Source organism: Buteo buteo, chromosome Z (genome assembly GCF_964188355.1).
Source record: "Buteo buteo chromosome Z, bButBut1.hap1.1, whole genome shotgun sequence".
Taxonomy (NCBI): Eukaryota; Metazoa; Chordata; class Aves; order Accipitriformes; family Accipitridae; genus Buteo; species Buteo buteo.
Genome location: NC_134204.1, coordinates 13,660,894 through 13,684,422, shown reverse-complemented (window position 1 = coordinate 13,684,422; position 23,529 = coordinate 13,660,894). Strand labels below are relative to the sequence as shown.

At 36.3% G+C, this 23,529-nt stretch overlaps 1 protein-coding gene across 1 annotated transcript in view; it reads right to left on the bottom strand.

Annotated features, from left to right (window-relative positions):
• SPEF2 (sperm flagellar 2) overlaps positions 1-23,529 on the bottom strand; it is a 59,177-nt gene that overhangs the window by 28,428 nt on the left and 7,220 nt on the right. Inside the window, exons 3-13 of the mRNA XM_075020573.1 lie at positions 20,999-21,251; positions 19,131-19,301; positions 17,410-17,550; positions 16,326-16,357; positions 15,179-15,395; positions 9,683-9,871; positions 8,314-8,501; positions 6,402-6,570; positions 2,757-2,976; positions 2,159-2,289; positions 1,859-1,937 (exon numbers count right to left, since the gene is read on the bottom strand). Of these exons, the coding sequence (XP_074876674.1) occupies positions 1,859-1,937; positions 2,159-2,289; positions 2,757-2,976; positions 6,402-6,570; positions 8,314-8,501; positions 9,683-9,871; positions 15,179-15,395; positions 16,326-16,357; positions 17,410-17,550; positions 19,131-19,301; positions 20,999-21,251 (1,790 nt within the window). The remainder of the gene's footprint in view (positions 1-1,858; positions 1,938-2,158; positions 2,290-2,756; positions 2,977-6,401; positions 6,571-8,313; positions 8,502-9,682; positions 9,872-15,178; positions 15,396-16,325; positions 16,358-17,409; positions 17,551-19,130; positions 19,302-20,998; positions 21,252-23,529) is intronic.

The following is a 23,529-nucleotide window of genomic DNA, read 5'->3' as shown; positions in this document are numbered from 1 at the left end:
ATGACTGGGAGTTGTCAGCGTGGGTTTATGAAGGGGAAATCATGCCTGACTAACCTGACAACCTTCTACAATGAGGTAGTGGGCTCAGTGGTTGAGAGAAGATCAGCGTATGCTGTTTACATTGACTTTTGACACTGTCTTCCTTAACATCTTCATAGACAAAATGATGAAGTATGGACTAGGTAAGTGGGCAGTGAGGTGGACTAAAAACTGGCTGAACTGCCAGGCTGAAGGGGTTGTGATCAGCAGTGTGAAGTACAGCTGACAGTCAGCGATTAGCGGTGTAGCCCAGGCGCTGATTCCGAGACTAATGCTGTTTAACATCTTCATTAATGACCTGCATGACTGAGACAGAGTGCACTCTCAGCAAGTGTGCAGATGACACGAAACTGGAAGGGGTGGTTGATACACCAGATGGTTGTGCTGCCCTTCAGAGAGACCTTGATGGGATGGAGAAAAGGGCTGACAGGAATCTCATAAAGTTCAGCAAAGGGAAATGCAAAGTCCTGCGTCTGGTGAGGAAACCCCTATGCCTTCAGTACCAGCTGGGGGGCCAACTGTCTTGAAAGCAGCTTTGCAGAGAAGGGCCTGGAGGCCCTGGAGGAGAACTAGTTGACCATGAGCCAGCAATGTGTCCTTGCAGCAAAGACGACCAACAGCATCCTGGACCACTTTAAGAAGATATGGCACTAGTGAGACCACATCCGGAGTGCTGTGTCCTGTTTGGGACTCCCCGGTGTAAGAAAGCCATGGATGTATTCGACCAGGCCCAGAGAAAGGGCCTGAGAGTTATTAAGGTCTGGGAGTATCTGACATATGAGGAGAAGCTGAGAGCTGGGACTGTTCAGCCTAGAGAAGAGAAGGCCTGAGGGGAATCTTATCAATTTGTAGAAATATCTGGGCTGCGGAAGGGAGTTAAAAAAACAGAGACAGACTCTTCTTAGTGGTGCCAATTAAAATTACAAAAGGCAACAGACATAAACTGAAACACAGGAAACTGCATTTAAACAGAAAAATACTAACTGTAAGGGTTATGGACTATTGGAACATGTTGCTCACTGAGGTTGTGGAGTCTCTATCCTTGGAGATGTTCAGCATCCAAGTGAACATAGTCCTGAACAACCTGCAGTAGTGACCCTGCTTTGAGGAGGAGGATTGGACTAGATGATTTCCAGACGTCCCTTCTACCCTCAATCATTTTGTAATTCTAAGCTTAGGTGGCTGAGCCCAATGTCAGTTCCTTTGTTGGCAAGATCTGTTGCAAAGAAAGGTGAGGGGAGAAAGTGAGGAAAGTGAGGGGAGATGAAGGCTTGCCCTTTCTTCCTTTGGAAGTTGCTTTTAAGCTGAAGTTCTCATCCCGGACCCTGCCTGTGGTACTTCACATCTGTGTAGCAGCCATTTCTGCACCCTGTATCCTGTCTCCTTGATCTGACCCTGATCCACACCTGCTGACTTGAGTGCTTGGCTTGACTTCAGACTTGCTTCACTGGCAGAATTTCTGGGTTATCACCAGACTGAGGTTCTCACTGATCAATGTCTCTGGAACTGATAGTGACCCTGACTTCAGACAATATCCTCACTCATTGTTGGTCAAAGTTGGTGCTTCCTGCTTTGCTATTGCACTCATCACCTAACTCACCTTCCTTCATGGAGCAGCCTGCACTTGCTGCTCCCAGACACTAGGAATGTGTGGGAACAGGAAATTCGTAATGGAAACTACTGTGAAAACTCAGATGTCATGGATACTACCATGGATACTACAAGAGAAAGGAGAATTGTTATGTAAATCTACTAAGATAAGAATTAAAACTAAATTGTATAAACTATATATACATATATAAATAAAATATATACACACCTTTGGTTCCATTGGTAGATGTTTCTGTCTGGAGTTTATTTAGAACTTTCAGTGGTGATTTTGATAAGTTCTTCTGGACCTTGTATCAATTATGAAAAGAAATGGATTAGAAAGGAAACTACATACTACAGGAAAAACAAGCCTGTCAATTCAAGCTGACTCTTGAAGACTTGTAAGTCAAAACTTAGAATTAAGTTTGAAATTGAGTAAAAAAAAATGAAACAATATTCTTTCCTCCTTATATATTTCATTCTCACCTTCCTGCTGGAGCCAAACCCCAAATCAACAAAAAATGCTTACCTCATTTTTTTCCCCGGAACTCTCTACTTCTTGTAGAATCACATTGTGCTCACTTTTCATTTCATTTTTAAGAAAAGCTTGGATGGCTTCCTGAACCAGAGTATCAACAGATAGTACCTGAATATTGCAAACTAATATACAAAAAAATTAGATCACTTACACAGTTTGAGTTGAGCATACATACAGAGAGACTATTACTGGCAATTAAGTGAATGATTTCATTTGGGCTGTTGATGAAAGTTGCTTCCACTGTCTCTTCTCTGTAACCACCGCACAGCGTGTCCGCACAATCACCTAGCTATCTTGCTAGTCTCTTCTATAACAAATATCCCCAGAGAATCTGCCAAAAGCATCTTCAAATTCTTAATGCAGAAGTAATACTATATGAACACTATATTCAAGTTCAGGTGTTTTTAATTTTATTTTGGAAGATAATGAATGAATGGCTTGCAACCACTCCCTGCAAAATACTGATGCATCTGAGGTTCAAGGATTAGTAACGCAAGGATTTGCCCAAACAATTTTCATTGTAAGAGTGGGATTTTAATGCAAATAAACATTTTTAAGAATTTTAGGGGAAAAAAAGAAAAATCTCTACCTTTTTCAATAAACTTTGCACAGGTAGTTTTTCCACTAAAAAGTTTTCCCAAAATACATCCCTTGATAGGAAATGGAGGAAATAAAGGTGGTGAAGATTTGGGTTTTGGAGGATAGAAAATCTCCATCAGTCTACGAAGAACATGACCCAGTATGTTATTATTAAGAGGAGGTTTGTTTTCACTGTTCTCTTCAGTTGGGCACCATTCCCCTGTCATACTCTGTATAAATGACAAATTACCAAATAATTTGTCAATATGCCTTGTCTTTCATCTTTCTAGATATATGTATCTATACACAAACACAATACATAAAATAACCAAATCTTAATAGTACTAAATATTTGTTAGAATAGACCCTTGTTAAAAGCTATAATTATGTCATAATCATTAAGCATTTATTGATATTCACTAATACTTAGTTGAGAGAGACAAGTACTCCTACCAACTTCTTTCATAGAGTCCGAGAATCATTTTTTTTAATTCCATAAACATGAAAAATCATTTCACCAATACCACAGAATGAATCAGTAGCAGATTTTTGGAATAGAAGCCCAGTAGCCTAATATTCAACATTCTAAAAACTGGGCAACATTATTGCCCAGTATCACACATAAATTTTTGAAAATTTTTACAGACAAAGGTTTCTAATATATATATTTGCCTAACACACATTCAATAGAGAGAAAAAACCCCAAAGCCAAACAACCCAAAACCAACCCAAACCAAACAAACTACCATATAATTCAAACAATTTTGAGGGAAGGACATACTGTCCTGGTTTCAGCTGGGATAGAGTTAACTGTCTTCCTAGTGGCTGGTACAGTGTTATGAGTTCAGTATGCGAAGAATGTTGATAACACTGATGCTTTTGCCACTCTAATATATACTCTACCAGTATTGGATCTTATAACACTAGGAAAGTCCTGATGTGCACTTTATGCTATGAGAAACTAAAAGAGAACATTTTAGTATGCAGGATAATACTAGTCCTGTATTAATTATTATTTAGTGGCAAAGTCAAATGTTTCAGCAAGAGGAATTCCAACTAGGAAAAAAAAAATGAAGAAAAAATATGTTCATAATGAGAGTGGTTAAGCACAGCAACAGGTTGGACAGAGAGTCTGTGGAACCTCTACCCTTGGAAATACTTGAAAGCTGACCAGACAAGGTCCTGAGCAACCTTATCTGACTCAGAATTTGGCCCTGCTTTGAGCAAAGACATTGAACTAAATGACCTCCATATTCTTTTCAACCTAAACAATTGTATCATTCTATACATTAAATATTTAATCACCATTAGAAGCAGCAACCAGTTTCAAAGTTCTATTGAAATATACTGTTTTGAATTCATGTTCCAGGTACAATATACAACCTTTTCCTGAACTTACTATCATGAATGATATATTGTCACAGCATACATTCTACTAATGGAACTTGATCAGTGTGGACTTTGAACATATGTGCATTAGAGAGAATAACACAATGTAACTTAGTATCACTCTAAATGAAAATATCACCTATTTTTAATCAGTAAAACCAAAAAAAAATCTTTGAGTTGCACAATATACCCTCTCTAATATATCTCAGAAAATGTCCTTCTTAATATGTAATTGAAAAAGGCATGCTTTAAAAAACCAAAACCTTGTCCCATCTGAACCACTCTTCCTTACTTCCTTAAACATGGAAGCAGAGATGGATTAGTTATTTTAAATTCTATCAGACTTGTAGGAAAAACGAATTCCAAATGGAATGGGCTCCCCATTTGAAGCACTCACCTTTCAGATTTCTTACCCTTTTAACCAGAAGATTGCTAGACTGTACCTGTCTTGATCTAAAGTAGCTTACCTGTCAGAAACAAGTTTTCAGGTATCCAGGTGAGAGTTATTTAAGTCCTGGTCAAGACTCTTGATCAAAACTGGAAATTATTTGATATTTTGAGCAGTGCCTACTGTTATGCTTGTTTTGGGTGATTCCATTAATTTATTTCCACAACTGATGATGTGGTAATTTCCAAATATTTTCAGGCTCAATCTAATGTGGAATGTGCAACTCACTGATAGCACTGTATTTTGTTCTTGTATTTTATCAAATATATTTGATGCTTTCAGTCAGTATTCCTTGTGCAAACTTAGTATTCTTGAGAGATGCCAAATTGCCTGTGCTGGGCATTTTTCTCAAGGGTTAAGAAAATCAGCATAAACTTTGCCAGAATGCCCTGCAATACACTTTTTTCTAGAAGCAATACTTTAACGGTATTGCTGTTTACTTAGATTTTTAGAATACATAAGTATGAACTGGTGCCAACAATTTTAGACATGTCATATGATACCAGCTTTCAATTAATACTGATTCAGAAAGACATAAGACTAACAACATCTGGAAAAAAAATTATGTGAATGTGCACTTGAAACAGACTGGTAGCAAAAAAGAGGCTTTAAATGTGTCATTAAATGTTTGTGACCTTCAGTGCCCTTACATCTAGGGAAGACTACAAGACTTTGTAATATAAACAACAATATGACTGAAAAAATTTTCATTAGTGTTCCCCAATAACTGTTCGCTGCCTGTATGTCCTCCCTGTTGGTCTTGTACAAATGCCTTTTTTCACCTAAAGAAACTGATCATGAAATCCATTACATGAGTTGATATGGTCTGCACAAGGACCTTATAAATAGATAAATCAGGTAAATATATGTTAAGATTGAAACCAAAGTAAATTGAGCTGTCAGGCATTCATCACAAAACCTGTAACAAACATTTATACTCATTGCAAAAGAAAATGTACCAATTGATTCAGGATGTGGATAAAGGCACATATGTATTATAGTTATTATTTCCCAACAAGTCAAAGACAGGTTATTTGCCAAGATAGCCATGTGCTAATTAAGCAGATTATTTGAAAAGACTAAATATGTAGTGGGATTGTTTTTTTTCCAAAGAAAAGCATTGTTGATGTAATTTGGAAAAAAATTGTATAATACATTTTAACAGGGAAACATCAACAAAATTAATCTTTCACTTGTGAAATTACATTAATGTATTGTTAAGTTGAGGAAAAGTTTTAAGGTACCCTGAAAAATAGTTACTTGTATTCTAATAGATGGTTAAGAAAAAATGTCAGCCATTTTTAATAATTTTCACAAACATTACCATCTTAAAATAAATGGATCACTCAAACCAATAAATCTTGCTAGAAAGCTTTCACTCAAAATTGCTAAAATTAAGACTATCAGGTTTTGTAACAGATAGAGTATTTAATTTTACTTGCTTTTGCTGGCTACTTTCTGTTGCATTTTGAAACACGGTAGCATTAAGCACACTTTCAAATTCCTATTAGCTAAATATTAATTGCATTGCAATTAACATGTTGGTCCTATGAACTCAGGAAAAAAAACATAATCAATGTTATATACAAGAATGAAATTGTACCAGTGTTTTAAAGTTGCAGCAGTTCTCCAGTGCTACTAACATAAAATATAGCCCCATATTTCATATAGAACCTCAGGAAATTAAAAGAAAATGCATGTCAAAATCTGGTTTCAGAAACTAGTAAAAGAACAAAATGAAACAACACAACAAAATGTTTATGATTATGAAAAATCAAGGTGTATTATCTTCCATTATGTCTCATCAGTTTGATGTACCTTGTATTCACCATAATCTTTTTCATCTAACAGATTCATTTTATTCAGCTCTACAAGTTGTTCTGGGTTTGGTTCATTTGGCAAAGGTTGAATTGAGGCTTGTTCATACATTGGTTTTCCATTAAAAAAAATTTCCTTCCAATCAAGCATCAATTTTAATGGAATTCTGCTGCAGAGGGGAAAAAAAAAAAAAAAAAAAAAAAGAGTTCCAAACCAAAAATTAAAGGGGTTAGAAATTTGAGAATAGCAGATCCAAATTTACAAGAATCACAATCATGAAACAAGCATATGCTAAACTAGATATAGTTTATAATGCCTTCTATAATTATTACAGCTTTTTATAAGTGCTTCGTTATTTATATGACAGCCATAGGCACTTGTAGGCTTCAGTATTTTCATAAACGTGTCATAACACAGTATTTGGCTGGCAGAGCTCTGTAGCAACAGTATTGCCATAGCTGGTTTTCCCTGCTCCAGAATATTCTTCCCTTTTGTGGGGTAAAGCCTCCTCTCACCAAAAATCTATAGAATTTTTTCCTGGAAGCTAAAATTACTTTAGAATTATATGAGTAATTAAACTATTTTTTTTCCTTTTAGAAAGGAAAATTATTCATATGAAACAACAAGACAAACTGCATATAGTAGCAAGCTAAATGCAAACAGGATGCTTACATGTCACATTAGAATTCTATGGCTGCTAAATAAACAATATAAATAACAGCTTAAATTTAACAAATGGTCAAAACGAAAGTTTCTACTATTTCTTAAGATTACATCAATTTGGACTGACTTTTTTTTTTTGGAAATTATTGTAGATAGTTGAATGTTATAGCTTTAAATAAACTCTGCATGTGCTGTTCAAAAATAATTTAATACTTACTGTATGTATCCTGCACAATGAAGTGCATGGAAGGACAGACAAACCATACCTATAGTCACAGTAAATGCAGATACAACCTTGATATGCATACTTTGGAAAGATATTTCAAATATCTGTACATACTGTGCACCACTCAGTACAAGCAAATGTGACACTGGCCTACACTGGAATCATGGGTGTGTCAGACAGGGAAATCATCAAATCATCACTAAACTGTGTCTAGGCTGACTATTTTTTCATGTACTCACTGGGCCTAAGTTTATATAAATTCCATAAAATATAATCATATGTATTTCATATGGTTACAGCTTTATTATTTTAACATACAATTACACTAAAAGGCAATGAAGATTTTGGCATACTTTCTAATGCTGTAAGCCTTACCCCATAGTCTAATCACTGAATACTAATGAAAGAACAACAGCAACAATACCCCACTCCATGGTTTTGGAAACACTCGTACAGCACAGGCACTTGGAGGTTATTGCCTTTTTAGGACCTTCTCAGAAACCCTGTGCAATTAGGGCATGTCAGAAAAGGGAATCACAGCATGTAGGACTTGGAAGATTTCGGACTGACCTTACTCTTTGGACAGTCCAGACAGGTTGAAATACATTAGGAAATTGATTCTGTTTATGTTATACCGAGGAAGTGTTCAGCTAGCAGCACAATCTAGAATGACATGAGCACCACTCAGTTTTTAACTTTTAAACTAAGGAATTTGTTCATAAAAAGGAAATCAGTAGTTCCACAAGCTATAGAACTAGTGGATCTTAGCCTCCTAAGGATTCAAGTTAGCTGAGTTTTCAAGAAATTATGCTAAGGCTTTAGCATTAGTTCATACTGTATTACACCTCAGTGAATCCTCACACAAAAGTAATGTCATCATTTTCCCACACAAACTAATTGGAGCTGTCCTGTAAGACGTCTTAAAATCTACATAAGATGTTATGGTGCTTAAATCAGTCTGAATAATGAAGCCTAACAGCTACCTAACAGCTGTTATTTTTGCCTAACAGCTACCATACTCACTTGTTTGTCAGTAGACGATATTCTCCTACTTTTGTTGACAAATCAATGATTTGGTTCATCACTTCCCAACATATAGAATAGTGCTTTTTATAACGTGCCTGAGCTCTTTCAATGGCAATTTTCTCATGACATTCTCTTTCTTTGATAATTTGTTCTTCATAATCAATTTTTTCTTGTTTTGCAAGAGCCTAGAATTTTTTTTTAAAGAGTAAATTTGAGATTGCAAAGAAAATGAAAGTGCAGAAGTGCACAGTCCTGGAAATGAAAATTAATGTGCTTATTTAAGTCAAGAAATTAAAAAAGCTAGATTCTCATGAGACTTGGATAGCCAGCAAGCAGATTAACGCATAGACAAATCTAAAATTTTTTATTCATAATATAAATTCCAGTTTGTTTGCTTTCTAACTGCTAAAATATAATGAAATAAATGAGAAATATATTACTTCTTTCATGACAAACAGATTAAGAACATCTTCAGTTCTTAGAGGGCAGGGAAACATGAAATGATGCTCTCTACTCTTCGTAATGAACAACTATGCAGATGCATTGGTAAAGGCTTAGTCCCACTGAAACCCACAATAGAATACCCATTTAGAATATATGACAAGTAATTTAACTTACAAGATTCTGATCTGAAAATAATTTGATGTTATTGATACTGTTCAATCTTTGAGAAAGATTTCTGGTCATGGTAGAAAATTATCAGTAGTTCCTGTGATGGTGTGTTCCTTTTGGCCAACAGCATACTTAAAGAGATGTTGTAATCAATAGCTGTAGCTGCTGATTACATAGGACTCCTGCTGTGTTGGAGGATTTGGAGCTGCTAATCGTTTTTGGCAGGAGCAAAATAAGATTTCTACCATACATTATGGCCTACTATGAGTGTAGCACTTGGCAGTTTGCCACAGGATTATGAGTCCTTTTAATTTATTAATCAACACCGAGCTCCAAGGTAGAGATTAGCACTCACAAGTGGAACTCCTCCAGCATTTGTCAAAAATGGCTATTAACAGATTGCATCTAAAGGAAATGAAAAACATGGTTCTTGAAACAAGATCTTATGTCATTGCCTTTTGTCATTTTGTCTCTGCAAGACTGTGCCTTTTAAACTCATCACACAGAGACGTTTTCCTACAAAGTTAAAATTAGTTTGGAAGAAAAGATCAAAATAAGACTTTCAGTTGCTCAGTTTTATCCCTTATTAACTTAGCTGTAACTTTGAACCTAGATAAAAGAATATATTCATCACTAAATCACCTTGTCCCTAGAAAACTCCTAAATTCTAACAGTTGACAATATGAATTCCATTTCATAACAGGAAGGTACTGCAACAGCCCTGCAGCAATTCAGGGAGCAAATAATCTTTTACCGCTTCTCTATCAAGAGCTTCCTGGAACTCTTTCAGTCTTCTTTCTTCATATTGTTTCTCCCTGAAAATTCTGTTTTGCCTTAACACCTCTTTTTCATGTCGAACATGCATGAGTTGAACAGCAATCCTCCGTTCCTGCTGAGATTGTCTCATTAGTCTATAAATAAGTTGCTCCTCCCGGTAAGCCTCCTAAAAGATAAAAAATAACAGTATTAAGCACAGCTTATAAACTATTTCATAGACAATTCATCAGTGTCTCATATGAGAAATATGAATGGAGTCATATAACAGCATCTACCTGCTCATTTGATACATAAATCTGGAACAACATACATATCTATTTATAAGTACTATTTTTGTAAACTATGTAAGAATTGTAGAGCCATAGAAGTCAATTCTAAATATGTCTTAACTGAGATAGTAAAAATACATTTGTTGAGATTCACTCAAATTTAACTTTCATATTTCCTGTGTGCAAAGAAACTGCAGCATATTTCAAATAATTGCTTCTGTTTGTAAAGTTATACCCTTTCCTTAGATCCTTAACTTAACCCTGCTCTTCACCAGTCCCCATTCTCAGCCATACTCTGCTGGATCCTTGATCAGTCTATTCTTCTACAGGTTTGAAGTTTTTCCTTCTTTCTTGGGATGTGGGTAATTACGTCTGCCACTCTCCTCCATTCGGCAGACTGGGAATATGAAGAAGCATTCAGAACAGAGGAAAATACAAGACGTCTGGGTAACAGTTTCAGTGTTCTCACGAGGACATGAGCAGAATCCATGAATTCCATAGAATACTTATTCAGTACTATAAGAAAATCATTCTGAATCATTGCCTGAAGCATGGCTGGTGTGCACAAACACTTTGAAGGCTGCAGACTCTTACTTTTCAAAGTACTTGTCAAACCATAATAGTATCTTACTACTGCATTTCTCTAGTCTGTTCTTGGTATCTAAACTAATGCTTATCCTAACCTAAAGTTCTTTCACAGTCCAGACAGCTTGCCTTTCAAGTGCCATTGCCAAATATCACTCCTCCAGCAGAATTTTAGAGGAAATTTCTGATTCCCTGGACATTTGTTTCAGATGGAATAAAACTGTTATGAAATGTGTTCCAATTTAAGGACCTAAATTGGGAACTGATCTGAAGATTTCAGATTCATTTTCCTAAGAACAGAGGAACAAGTAAAGCCAGTTAGTAGTAGTATGAAAAGCCAACCAAAATAAAGTATCACTTCTATTTTTTTTAAACTGGTTTATTTTCCATCAGCTGTCTGTGACAGAGAGGGCAGAACACTTTACATAAATTCCCTAAAAATGAAAAATCAAATTTTGTTACTTATTATCATACTACTTATGAAAGAACTCTACAAAAAGGTCTAGATCTGTGCTACACAATGCTATCAGGACATCTGTAATAGATTTCTAACACAAAGCTGCAAAACATGGCTATTTTAATTGCAACATTAAGAATTAAATGCAAGAACTTTCCAATTAATTTAGATCTTTAATGTTGATGTAAGGGAGAAGCCAATATTTTTCAAACAAAACTGCTTCTATATTTTTAAGTTCCTTTCCCTTTACAATTGCTGGGAATAAAGTACATTCCAATTAAATACTGGTGACTTGAAAAGACTAAGCTGATATAAAAATCCCTCAACATTTTGCTTATTTTAGCCAAAACGTGAACTTTGCACTCCCCTTTCCTAGCACTGAATCTCATGACACTGCATGATAGTTCTAATGGCAAGATATGGTCATCTCAGGCTTTAATCCCAGAGTGCTCCACCTGCACAGGATATTGTCCTTTACAAAGGTCATCACAAAATGAGGATCTAATTTTAAATGCGTTTTGGTTTGTAGTCTATTTGTAGTGTACTGTTTGTACACTATTTTTCTATGCACAGAATTATCATCATGCATGCAACTGAAATGGAAAACAATGCAATTGTAACAACTTTATATACACTTTATATTTTCATATTCATGCAACGTGTAATTTGATATAGTTCAGGTGATAAAATTTTCCAACAGCACTGCCTACTGAAGAGTTAATTTGTCCGTTTGTCTCTTACATTCATGAAGTCAAGACAATAAAAGGACACATAATGCCCTTTGCTGCCTCAGTTCTATCTGCTGTTTCTTTGGACTTAGTATTTCATTAAGATTTCAAAGAGTAGACAATGCACAGACTTTGCTTCCTATTACAAGTAAATATCATTATTGTTTTCTTCAGTTGCAACTGCTTATCTTCAGCCATGGATTAGTAAAGCAGTAAGTCCTCCACCAGAGGAAAATGGATCTTTAAATCCTAATTCACAGGGAACTGAAGGAGCCACCCTAACAGACTAGTCATTTGTCATACTCAAACCATCAACTGTATGGTGCAAGTAGTTGGCCCAGTGCGAAATCAAAGCCCCTCATCTAGGTGAATGCGCTCTTTATAAAGGAAATGGGTGCTCCTTTAGAACACTTCAGAGCGGCCAAAAGAGACTTTTTATTTGTTAACTGAAGGGTAGAGAACTTCAACATTCTAAGTGATCAAATATTTTGACATGCTGAGTAGGTCTAAAAAGAGTCAGCAGGAAATTTTTGAGGAACAAGAATATATGAAAAGGCAATTAACTCATTGCTACACAATGGCTAAATTATGATTCAGAACACCAAACTCCTGAATTCAAAAAGGGTGCTTATTGGATAGGGGATTGAAACATTGGTAGCTGTCTTTCATACAAGCAGGAATGGACAAAGTACTAACACTTAAGTTTGCAAAGTTTTGAAACTTCTGGACATACTAAGAGGCAAAATAAAAATGGTAGTACAATTTTTTGACCTAAGATTTTACACCAACTTCTTCACAGAAGAAGAAATCTGAAGAAATCATAAATATCATAAATGGGATGTCTTAGTAATCATTTGAAAAATTACTAGGAACGCATAATACACACTTTTTTTCACTTTACCTACTTGAGACAACAGTGGCATCCAGTGGCCAAACATTAATGTGTTTATGTTTAATGTTGTTCATAAATAATTACTATATCATGTTTTCCTATTTTTCTATTTCCTTGTTTAATTTACATACAAATGAAACAATTCTGTCCTGTTGTGTAGTCATAAAATTTATGACCAAAACTTACAGCTTAGCATACATAAATCTATTTGGCTGACAAGCAATAATCTAGTAACAATTCATTTCCCCTCCCATTTTTATCTTCTCAATTTATTGCTGACAGTAACTTCTTCCTGATAACTTTTTAAATTGAGAGATAAAATCTGAACAGAGCTTTTAAAAATAACAAGTACTTAGAACAAATACTTTGTTGAAATGGTAGAGATCAAAGATTCAATTAGGATGAAGCCATGTTACTGTCAAACACTTTCAACTTCTGCCTATGAAAATCTGACTGGCATCACCCTGTGCTCTGCATGGAGGAATGTCATGTAATTGTAAATTATATTTTCTCCCAGGCTCCATCTTGTAGTGTGCCAAAACTCAAGAATTTGAACAAGATTCTTTTAGTAGAGGTTTATACGTACAGACTTGAAACATACTAAAGCACTCTGAAGAGAGGAAATTCATTTGACTCTAAATGATCCCATGCCCTGTGTTCAAGTATATGCAGTATAGGTAAAAATCTGACCCTAATGTCTACAAGACATTCAGCCTGCAAATCCTTTCTGGTTTAATGTCTAATGGAGGGGAAAAGTAATTTTCAACTATTTTGTATATTTCTTAATTTTTTAAAGAAAATATCTGTTTGCTTCACACTTGTCTCAAGTCAAGCAACATCTAATTTCTGAAACCTCACAGAGTTCCAGCCAGACACCTCTTCCTCTGTTAATTTAGAATCAAATTACCACTAAATAGATTCTCTGATCTGGTCAGACTACTGTTCCAGTCAACCACTCACTTGTCTTTCCTTCTAATTCCTGCAGTCTGTGACTTCTATTGTTCCTATATCAATGCTGATTTTTCTTGCTGGTAAGTTAGGAACACTATTGTTACTTTTGCCTTGCTTTGGAGCCTCATTGGAGCTAGCCTGATTGGCAACACATGGCAACAATTCATCCATCTCAAACTGACAAGGCTTGTACTACAGCCACAGGTGGACCAGCTGTCTGACCTCCTTGACAGCACTGGCTGGCTTGGCTGGCTTAGAGCTGCTGTATCCACCTAATGCCCCAGCGATTGCTACTGGCCACGTGGCCATCAGCTGACAGCCATGGCTTTCAGAACCACTAGTCCAGGCTGCTGGGGTTGTGCTGGGGCTGTAACAGGTGATAGCAGGTGAAGAGCAAGTTTTGGGACTACAGTGATTTCGGACAACTGTGTTGCAAAACTTCTTCATGGCCTACGCATATCAACATGAACATGGTATAGAATTTCTTTGAAGAAGGGCTCAGAGACAGGATACATGGATAGACAGATTCTTGGTCTAAGCCACTACAGGTGGTTTTCATAGAATATAGGGCTGGGATAGTTAATGACAAGTCATCTAATTTCTAGATGCCTACCCCAACAAATTTATTTTTTTCTTAACGACTTCAAAAACATCTCCAGATATTACATGCCAATGCTTAAATATATTTATAATGTCACACACTTCCTTTTCAGAAATGCCACACATCTGAAGTGCTATAATTATGCAACAGCAGTGGAATCAAGCTCGGCTACACTGCGTTCAACACATGATCTAAGCTAAGGACTCACAGTGCATACTAAGACAAAACTAACTAGAAATCACAGAAACCCAGGAAGTTACAAGGTTCTGTTTTGATACAATCATTATGAAAGAGAAGATCTGTTAAGTCAGTAATCTAAGAGTTGCTTTTTGAATGAGGAGTGTCAGAGGAAGAATCTGAAAAGCTTGTGCTTTACAGGACAGGATTCAAATGGAATACCCTGCAACATCCATTTTTAGACATCCTCCAGAGACACATCTTCTATTCCATAACAGATCAAAGATCAAAGCTCTGATCTGCAAAACAAGTGTTTTGCTTCTTCATATCACCCATCACAACTACTGCAGAATTCATCCAGTCCAGATCAAAAACTTTACATGACACATTTGTAAATACAGGTTTTCAACCAAGGAATACCATGTTTGTTGCTTTTTAATAAGTGTCTTCTTCAGAACCAGTATACAATTTGATAATTTGAAGTTCAACTTTGGAAGGGGTGGAGGAAATAGAAGGCAGGTTTTCAACTGATTTTTCATAATCTTAGCTCTGCTGCCTTCATTTGATCTTTATGATTTCTAAGGGTTAAGTATGACATAAAGGTGGTGAGAGACAACAGACAACCTTCCGTATTTTTCAAGGAAAGACAATAGCTGGCATGAAAGTTATTTTCAGAGATAAGTGTATATAGCTCCCTTTATCCCCTGCAAATTTTATTCAACCCTCCAAAAAGCCTGTTCTTTTATATTTGTAAGCAAATTTTTAGATTTCTAATTATGCATGAGTTATATACTTCAGCATACATTTTCTCACCTCTTCAGCTTCATGTGCTATTAACTGTGCCATTAGCATTTTTCGTCGTCTCTTTTCTCGTTGTTCTCTAGCAAACATATCTTCCTCTAAACGTTTTTGAATTTTCCTTATATAGTCATCATCTGAATAAATGCCTAACAGCTCAGTTGCTGTCTGTGCTGTAATTTCTCGAGCTGTTTCTTGCAACTTCTGTGTTTGCAATGATTCTTTTATATTGCTGATTGAAAAGATTAAAAAGAAAAAGATCACTGAGTTTATAGGAATTATGGTTCTTAGAGTTGTTTTTATACAGATCCCTGTACAATTATGTGCAAGTCTGACAAATGCATAACAGCACTCTTTGTGGGCACTGTGGCTACTTATTCGTGCTCTTGTGCCCCACAATGACCACTAAGTCCAGAGGAGGGCTCCAGCACTGACTTGAGCCAACTGCCAATTAGTTGATTTGCTAATACGGAGCCAAATTCTGCAGAAACAGGAGATTAGGATGGCTCACAGAATATCAAAGAAAGATGGGTTACTCTTCAATATACCCATGCAGTCTTGCCGTTTTGCAGAGTTATTAATCACAGGTTGTTTACATGCCGAAGTATCGACAGCAGTATGTATGAGTGCCACCTCTTCTGAGTATGGTATACAAATCACTAAAGGTAACAGAATGACTATTAAAATTATTCACAAATAAATCAACATCCAGATAAGTCTAAGGAGAAAAGTTACTTCTCTCTATTACCTTTGAAATGTTTTACTGTTTATGTACATCCACAACCATTCTTGCCTCTCTGCAAGTCTAACTGACCTTACAGACTCAATGACTGAAATGAACAGAGAAGAAGAGATGCACTTTGTGTCCTTTGTTGCTGCATATATGGCAAAAAGGAGAGATGGAAGCTTGAGCCATCCCTACCACAACTAAAGGTAAGGTAAAAACATGCTGCAGTTGGAATATTTGCAGTGCTGGTGGGACAATCACTCAAAGGACAACCACAGCTTAAATTAAACAAGCCACTACATTTTCCTCAAGTAGCTGTCTACACAGATAGTAGGCACCTGACACAGGATACTGTCTAATCTTAACAATCTAATATCCAAATATTACCTGCCAGTGACTTGGCTGTGTACTGCAGAGGCATTTCCTGCCAAAGACTTCTCAAATTTTTTAATATTCTTGTATGTGTCCTGAAGAAATAACACAAAATTTAATGTTTCTTTTCTCTTCACAAAGCATCATAAGGAAGGTTCAACAGACTAAGTATTAGGGAATTATTTTTATGTCATGTTAGTACAACAGACATGTTTACACTGAAAATATTTTAAGCATCAGCTAGATAAAGAAAAAAGGCAAGACTATTTCCTTCTTCTACCTTTCATGTCCTTCCCCCCTCCCCTTTTCCTAGCTATACCTATGTTCACCAGCCAGAAAATCCTAAGATTTTGCAGCTGTTCATTCTGCAGGATAATTCTGATTTTATGTAGGACTCTAGCAGTTTATATAATTCCCACCATTCTGGGATTTGAAACAAGATATTCTGGACTATGATCTGCTTTAGACTGAGTATCTTGACTTTATCCCTGATAGTTACTCAAGCAAATATGTTCCTACATTCTACATTTAAATGCATCTTTTGTGGCTGTGCAGTTGCAAAAACTGGTAATATTTGCACTCCTAATGAAAATACAATCCATGAACTGTAAGATTACAATCCAAGTACTCTTCAGCCTTAGGTAATACAGAACTTTTTTTTTACTACTGCATTGCCATCATCTCTTGATTTAATCTAAGACTATCGTCAATTTCAGCTGTTACTAACATTTTTGATATAGCAGGCAGTTTTAGACTCTGTTACAGAAGAGTTAATACGTTATGGTGCAAAATTTCATCATGCACAAATGAGAAGGAAACATTAAAGCTTTTATTTCACATATTCTACTCAGTAGACTAGAAGCTAAAATACTGTCAACAATTAAATTAGTACCTACCTATGGTATTTATTCAATAAGAACTTCCTCTTACATCGAAACAAATTTTTACTCAGTAACAAATGTAGAATCGTAATCATATTAATATTTAGCCCCATTTTCACTGGTGGAGTCTACTATATCTTTTTAACTGTTATATCTGCAGCTTTTGGATGGTGCAAGTAGAGTATTTGTAAGTGTAAATGCTCCCAGAAATCATATGTTTTGCAAGTTCATACAATTAATATTGAAAGAGTATAGATTATAATTACCTCTGCTTCTCTTTTCTTCTTTAAGAGTCTTTTGGCTTCAATAGCTTTTATGGTGTGGCTTGGTGATGGCTTTGGAATTTGTATAATGGCTGCTTGAATCCTGGCCATTATTTCATTTTGTCTTCTTCTTCCTATGCGATGCTGAATATTCAACATCTTGTGTTTAAACAAAATACACCATAGGGCCCTAATACGCTACCTATATATCTATGAAGTAAATGTAATTAAGCTATAAGGAAAAAAATCTTCCAAGAAGAAAGTAGAAAAGCTTATCAGACTCCAGGCTTGAGCAAAAGACTTTTCTTTCTTTCCTTCTCTTTTTTTTTTAAAAGTGGATCACTAAAATGCCATGAAAGCAAAAAATTCTTTATCTTTTGTCCACAGTTAAACCTTAAGAATATACTCAGCCACTGTACTCATAAATCACCATTTTTAGATCAAGAAGTAGAGGTTGTAAAATGCATTTTAAATTAAAGTATCATTCTACTTTCTGAATAATCTGACAGTTACGTTCTCAACGTTTTGAGGATGAAAATATATTTTTTAAGTACCATTATCAGAAAATGGTACATCTGTAGAAGCTCTGTCTGCATTAACAAATAGCGTGGTGCAATAGAAGCATACCTGTAAAAAAAACCAGTTTGAGCTCAGTGCCTTATAGGCAGTTAAGGGCTAGGATTAAATTCTAGCTCTAGTATGGTTCCTGTTTCAGGTCAGAATTCAGCACAGAAACCGAGAATACCAGCTTCCTGCTACAGTAACTGAGAATACCATTAGGTAATATTGCCACTGAACAATGAGTCTCAGGTGATCAAGAAGTAACAAACATTTTGATTACACTAGTTAAAAGTGCAATACAAATACATGCAGTTAAAGGTGGAATTGAGTAGAAAAGAAGTTTTTTTACCAAGTGTCAAAGATAGTTAAAAATAAATATGTAATATATCAAATAAGATAATAAATTTTCTTTTAAAATTTTATTTTGAGTATTTTGCTTATTGCTTGTATTTTCTTTTCTAGATACATGAAGGGAATTTTTTTTCATTCTTATTCATGCAGTGGCAATAGAACAGCTAAATAACTACAGCAAGACTCCTCCTTTTAATTAGCCATACAAAATGTTCAATCTCAAATTAGTCAACTTCATTTTCATTGTGGTTCAACACCCCTTGGATAGCTGGCCAGCTCCTCTATATAAACTACAGGCTGTACTTTGGATGAGCGTTCCCATATGTTAAGAAATTAGTTTCTCTTTTTTACTTTATCAGAACAGCTACACAGAGCTACAAGATGTTCTGAGGCCATACCCACTATAGGTCCCCTTCCCTGTCTTTTTTCTGCTTTTTAACAATGCTTCATCTTTTCTTCACAAATGAAGAATGCCACAAACCTTTTACAAGGACACCTTGGACTCATGCAGTTGTGAAATTCACACTTTGTCTTCAAATCTATCAGTATTTGCCAAGCATGCCAATATGCAAATACTCTCAATTTAACATTAAGTGATTTTGAAATATTAATGTTTTTACGGGTCTTATAACACCATATTGGCTTTATATCTGCATATTAATGATTGCCACGCATACTTCTTTTCTTTGTTTTTGTATAAACATTACTACGTAGCACAGAATTAACAAGCATTCACACTGGCTTTAACTAACTCATTAGGTACATGACCTTAAGAAAATACTTCTTCAGAAGTCTAAAAAGTATGTAGTCACCTTTTCAATGCCTTGGGCTCTTTGTTCCTCTTGGAGCTTCTGAACTTTCTGTTGTTCTGCAATATGTATACGAGCTATTTTATCTTCTACTGCCTTAGATTTTATTTCAAAATGGTCTGAAATCTGCTGTAGTTGTAAATCAGCCTGACGTGGCGTTAAAGTTTTCAAATGCTAAAATTAAACATCGAGCAATGAAGAGTCAGAAACAGTAAAAAACTTATTTAGATATGATAATCTTTGCAATAGTAATTTCAAACTGTGTTTTCCTGTGTTAATGTACACAGAACAACACCTAAATATGGTCAAATATTTTTTCAGAAAAACATAACTAGCTCCATGGAAAAGAACATGCAGATTTGAACTTGAACAACGTCAAACTTTGTGTAGTTTGGAGAAAAGGAAGCTGAGGGGCAATCTCATCACTCTCTACAGCTTCCTGAGGAGAAGAAGTGGAGATGGAGGTGCTGAGCTCTTCTCCCTGGGATCCAGTGGCAGGGTGCATGGGAATGGCTCAAAGCTGTGCTAGGGGAGGTTTAGACTGGACATGGGGAAGCATTTCTTTACTAAGAGGGTGGTCAAGCACTGGAAGAGGCTTCCTAGAGAGGTGGTCGATGCCCCAAGCCTGTCAGTGTTTAAGAGGCATCTGGACAATGCCCTTAACAACATGCTTTAACTTTTGATCAGCCCTGAAGTGGTCAGGCAGTTGGACTAGATGATCATTTTAGGTCCCTTCCAACTGGAATTATTGTATTCTATTCAAACTGAAATATAGAAAATTCAACTTAATGATAAGAAAAAAATAATTACTGAAAGGGTGATAAACAATTTGCCCAGACAGATGTGAAGTCTCCATCTTTGAAGATATTCAAAACCCAAATGAACAAGGTCCTGAGCAACCTGCTCTAGTTGACTTTGCTTAAAGTGGGGGGGTGGATTAAGTGACCTCCAGAGGCCCCTTCCAACCTCAGCTATTCTACAATTCAAATGGCATTCTGAACCTATATATTGACAGGAGCTACTCTCAGTTGCTTTATCTTCTTTAAGCTATCCTTCTACAGATGTAGGGATGTTTCGACTGTTTGGTACTATCCTTGCACTTCTTGTTAAACTTTCTGCCTGTAGACTATTTTTCAGGAAGTGTGCTAGAAAAAAAAGTGAAATTTCACCCAGCTGAATTTGATTCACGATATATAGCTTCTTAATGATTGCTCAGCCCGATAACAAAGTATGCTCTGCACATGCTGAACGTCACTGTTGAAGACATGAAGAATGTCCTTAACAGAATCTACTGCACTGATACTGACTTCCTCTTAGATCCTCGTTCCCCTTTGTTTTTTCCTCTTTGTATTAATCAGCATATGGTTATTGCAGACTGGAGTGTAGTATAAATATATAGAGAAGGAACAACAGAAGGAACCAAACCACTGTGGCACAAAGCTCAACACAATTATAAACAGGTTTCTTGGAGGTGAAATTAGTCTAAGTTGATACCTAGACTGCAACGCACTCTGCAGTCTGTACTGATCAAATAAGCAAAATGGCAGCTGCTCCACAACCATTAGCTTTTGTTGCTATGCATATTTTAAGTCTGGAGAAAGCTTAAAAACACAGTGGGTAACACGGAATGAGCCAAAACAAAGGAACAGAAAACACACATGATCAATATCCTCATAAGTCACAGATAAACTGTGTAATCCCACTGTCTATGTATAAGACAGAGCAAAGGACTGCTTCTTTTCCATATAAGTATTGGTTTTGAATAGGAGATTTAAAAAGTGGGGAGGGGAAGCATGTAACATGCTTGAGAGGTACATGTAAATATGCTACCTTTTTTCCTATATATTTATACAAAATAGGCAGTTAGTTACCTCTCGATACAAAACACTTTCAATAGACTTAAGCTTTGCAGTTGCTGCAGGTCTCATTGCTTCCATGGCTACTCCAGTGAGCTTTGCCTTTCTCTTTTTTTCTAAAGCAATATACAATTCATACAAAAGCTTTGTTGCAGCCCCATGCTGTCCTGTCATGATGTCTTGGGCCACATTCTCATTAAACTGTACACCAAGGAGGTGAAGCGTGGGCTCCAGGCGAGAAAAATTGTTAAGTTTTGCACTTGCAACCCTATATGATTAAAAACAACAACAACAGAATCAGAACATAAACTTATTTTCAATTCCAACTTGTTGCAGTAAGCATGGTGGTGACATTTATCTCACACCAAGATAAGAGGGGGAAAAAAACCCACAGATGACTTCCTTAAAATAATGTGATATACACTTTGGCTTAGGTTTTATACTGCAGTGCATGTAACTGCATTGGTCTACTAGGCATAACTTTTGGAAAAAATAGAGAACACATTGGGTTATATGAATCTTGATACATGCACACACAAAGTGCATCTGACAGCAAAAGTTTACCCCCAATTGCAGCTAATCATATACCATCCACAAAGTACAGAGTTAGAATGAAGTTTCTGTATTAACTGTATCAATCTGCTTGAGCTCTAACCAGCCAAAATATAGGAAATTATTTTAAAAAATCCATATAATCTATTAACCCTCACAACACATAGCCATATTTCTTCTCCAACAAAAAGAAATGGACACATGGGTTGGAGTATTGTTGAAAACAAAGGCTATGGTCTCAATGAGCTATACACATTCAAAACTGAAACAGTGGCTTGCAGATCAACATTTGCTTTTGATACGTAGATTCTCCTGCAGAAGCACTCAAGATCAATAGATATACAGGCCAAAAAGAAGTAACAATAAATTATCACTGTATCACAATTAACACATCAAATTTCATCCAACAGATCCATAACTTCAACCTGAGTCAGAACATCATGTTTTCTATACTGCTCTATCACTTGAGCTCACAATAGTTCCTTCACATGAACCAACATACTATTGAGGTGAGCCAAGCTACAGCATAATTCTACAACAATGTCCAATTTTATCTTAAAACCTTCTGGTAACACAGTATTCACCTTATTCCTTGACGAAACAGTCCAGGAGTTCATTATTGTCACTATAATAGTCTGTGACTTATTTATTATACAATTATATACAACTGCAACTTACAACTCTTGAACACTTTTCTGCCATTGAGTCAAGGTTAAGGTGAGCCCTGTTGTCAGAAAACACCTCACATGCATTGAGAAGCTGTGGTGATATCACCTCTTATTCTTCTGTTCTGTAATCAGATCAGATGGAATTTCTTAACCTTGCCTCATGATACAAAAATGTTGTAAATCTTATTTCAAGGTCATCGTAAGAGTTCAGGGAAAACTACAATATTTTATTTTTCAAATATGGACAGCCAAACTGGAAAAAGTTTTCCAGTAGTATTCCTTTTAAAAAAAGTAGTATCACTTTCCCAATTATTATTCCTTTGCTTCTATGTCCAAGAACTGTGCAACATAAGCAGCTAATATAGTTAAATAGACCTTGACTAGTTAGTTACAATGACCCCACATTCTTTTCTTTTAGTGCCTTCTATATTACAGTTGCCTATCATAAAAAAGGAATCTACATTTCTCCCACCACCACCCCAAAAGGTATGATCTTGCCTTGGGCTGGGCTAAAATATATTAAACTGATGCCAGCTTACCAAGTGATCCATGAACAATATCCTTTTCCTTAACAGCACACTCCAAATTTTAGAAGTATTACTTTATAGATATTAAGTAGGATAAGGCAGGTACAGGTTCTCGCAGGCTTTCAGGACCTTACAATGACTATTATACATTAATAAGTGATTTACTGTGCAGAAGAAAAAACTTGGAATTGAGACAACATTGCCTCAATTCTTGATAGTTGTCAAAGGATCAATGCCAGTAATTACTAGAGAAGAAAATAATGAAAAAAAGGTGAAAAAAATCAAATTATCTTTACAAAGTCGTGGAGTACTGTGGTAAAGAACACCACATACAGTCCTCCTCCCTATCATATGCCAGATACTCTCAGAACTTAATAACTCTCAGGCCCTTTCTCTGGGCCTGGTCGAATACATCCATGGCTTTCTTACACCGGGGAGTCCCAAACAGGACACAGCACTCCGGATGTGGTCTCACTAGTGCCATATCTTCTTAAAGTGGTCCAGGATGCTGTTGGTCGTCTTTGCTGCAAGGACACATTGCTGGCTCATGGTCAACTAGTTCTCCTCCAGGGCCTCCAGGCCCTTCTCTGCAAAGCTGCTTTCAAGACAGTTGGCCCCCCAGCTGGTACTGAAGGCATAGGGGTTTCCTCACCAGACGCAGGACTTTGCATTTCCCTTTGCTGAACTTTATGAGATTCCTGTCAGCCCTTTTCTCCATCCCATCAAGGTCTCTCTGAAGGGCAGCACAACCATCTGGTGTATCAACCACCCCTTCCAGTTTCGTGTCATCTGCACACTT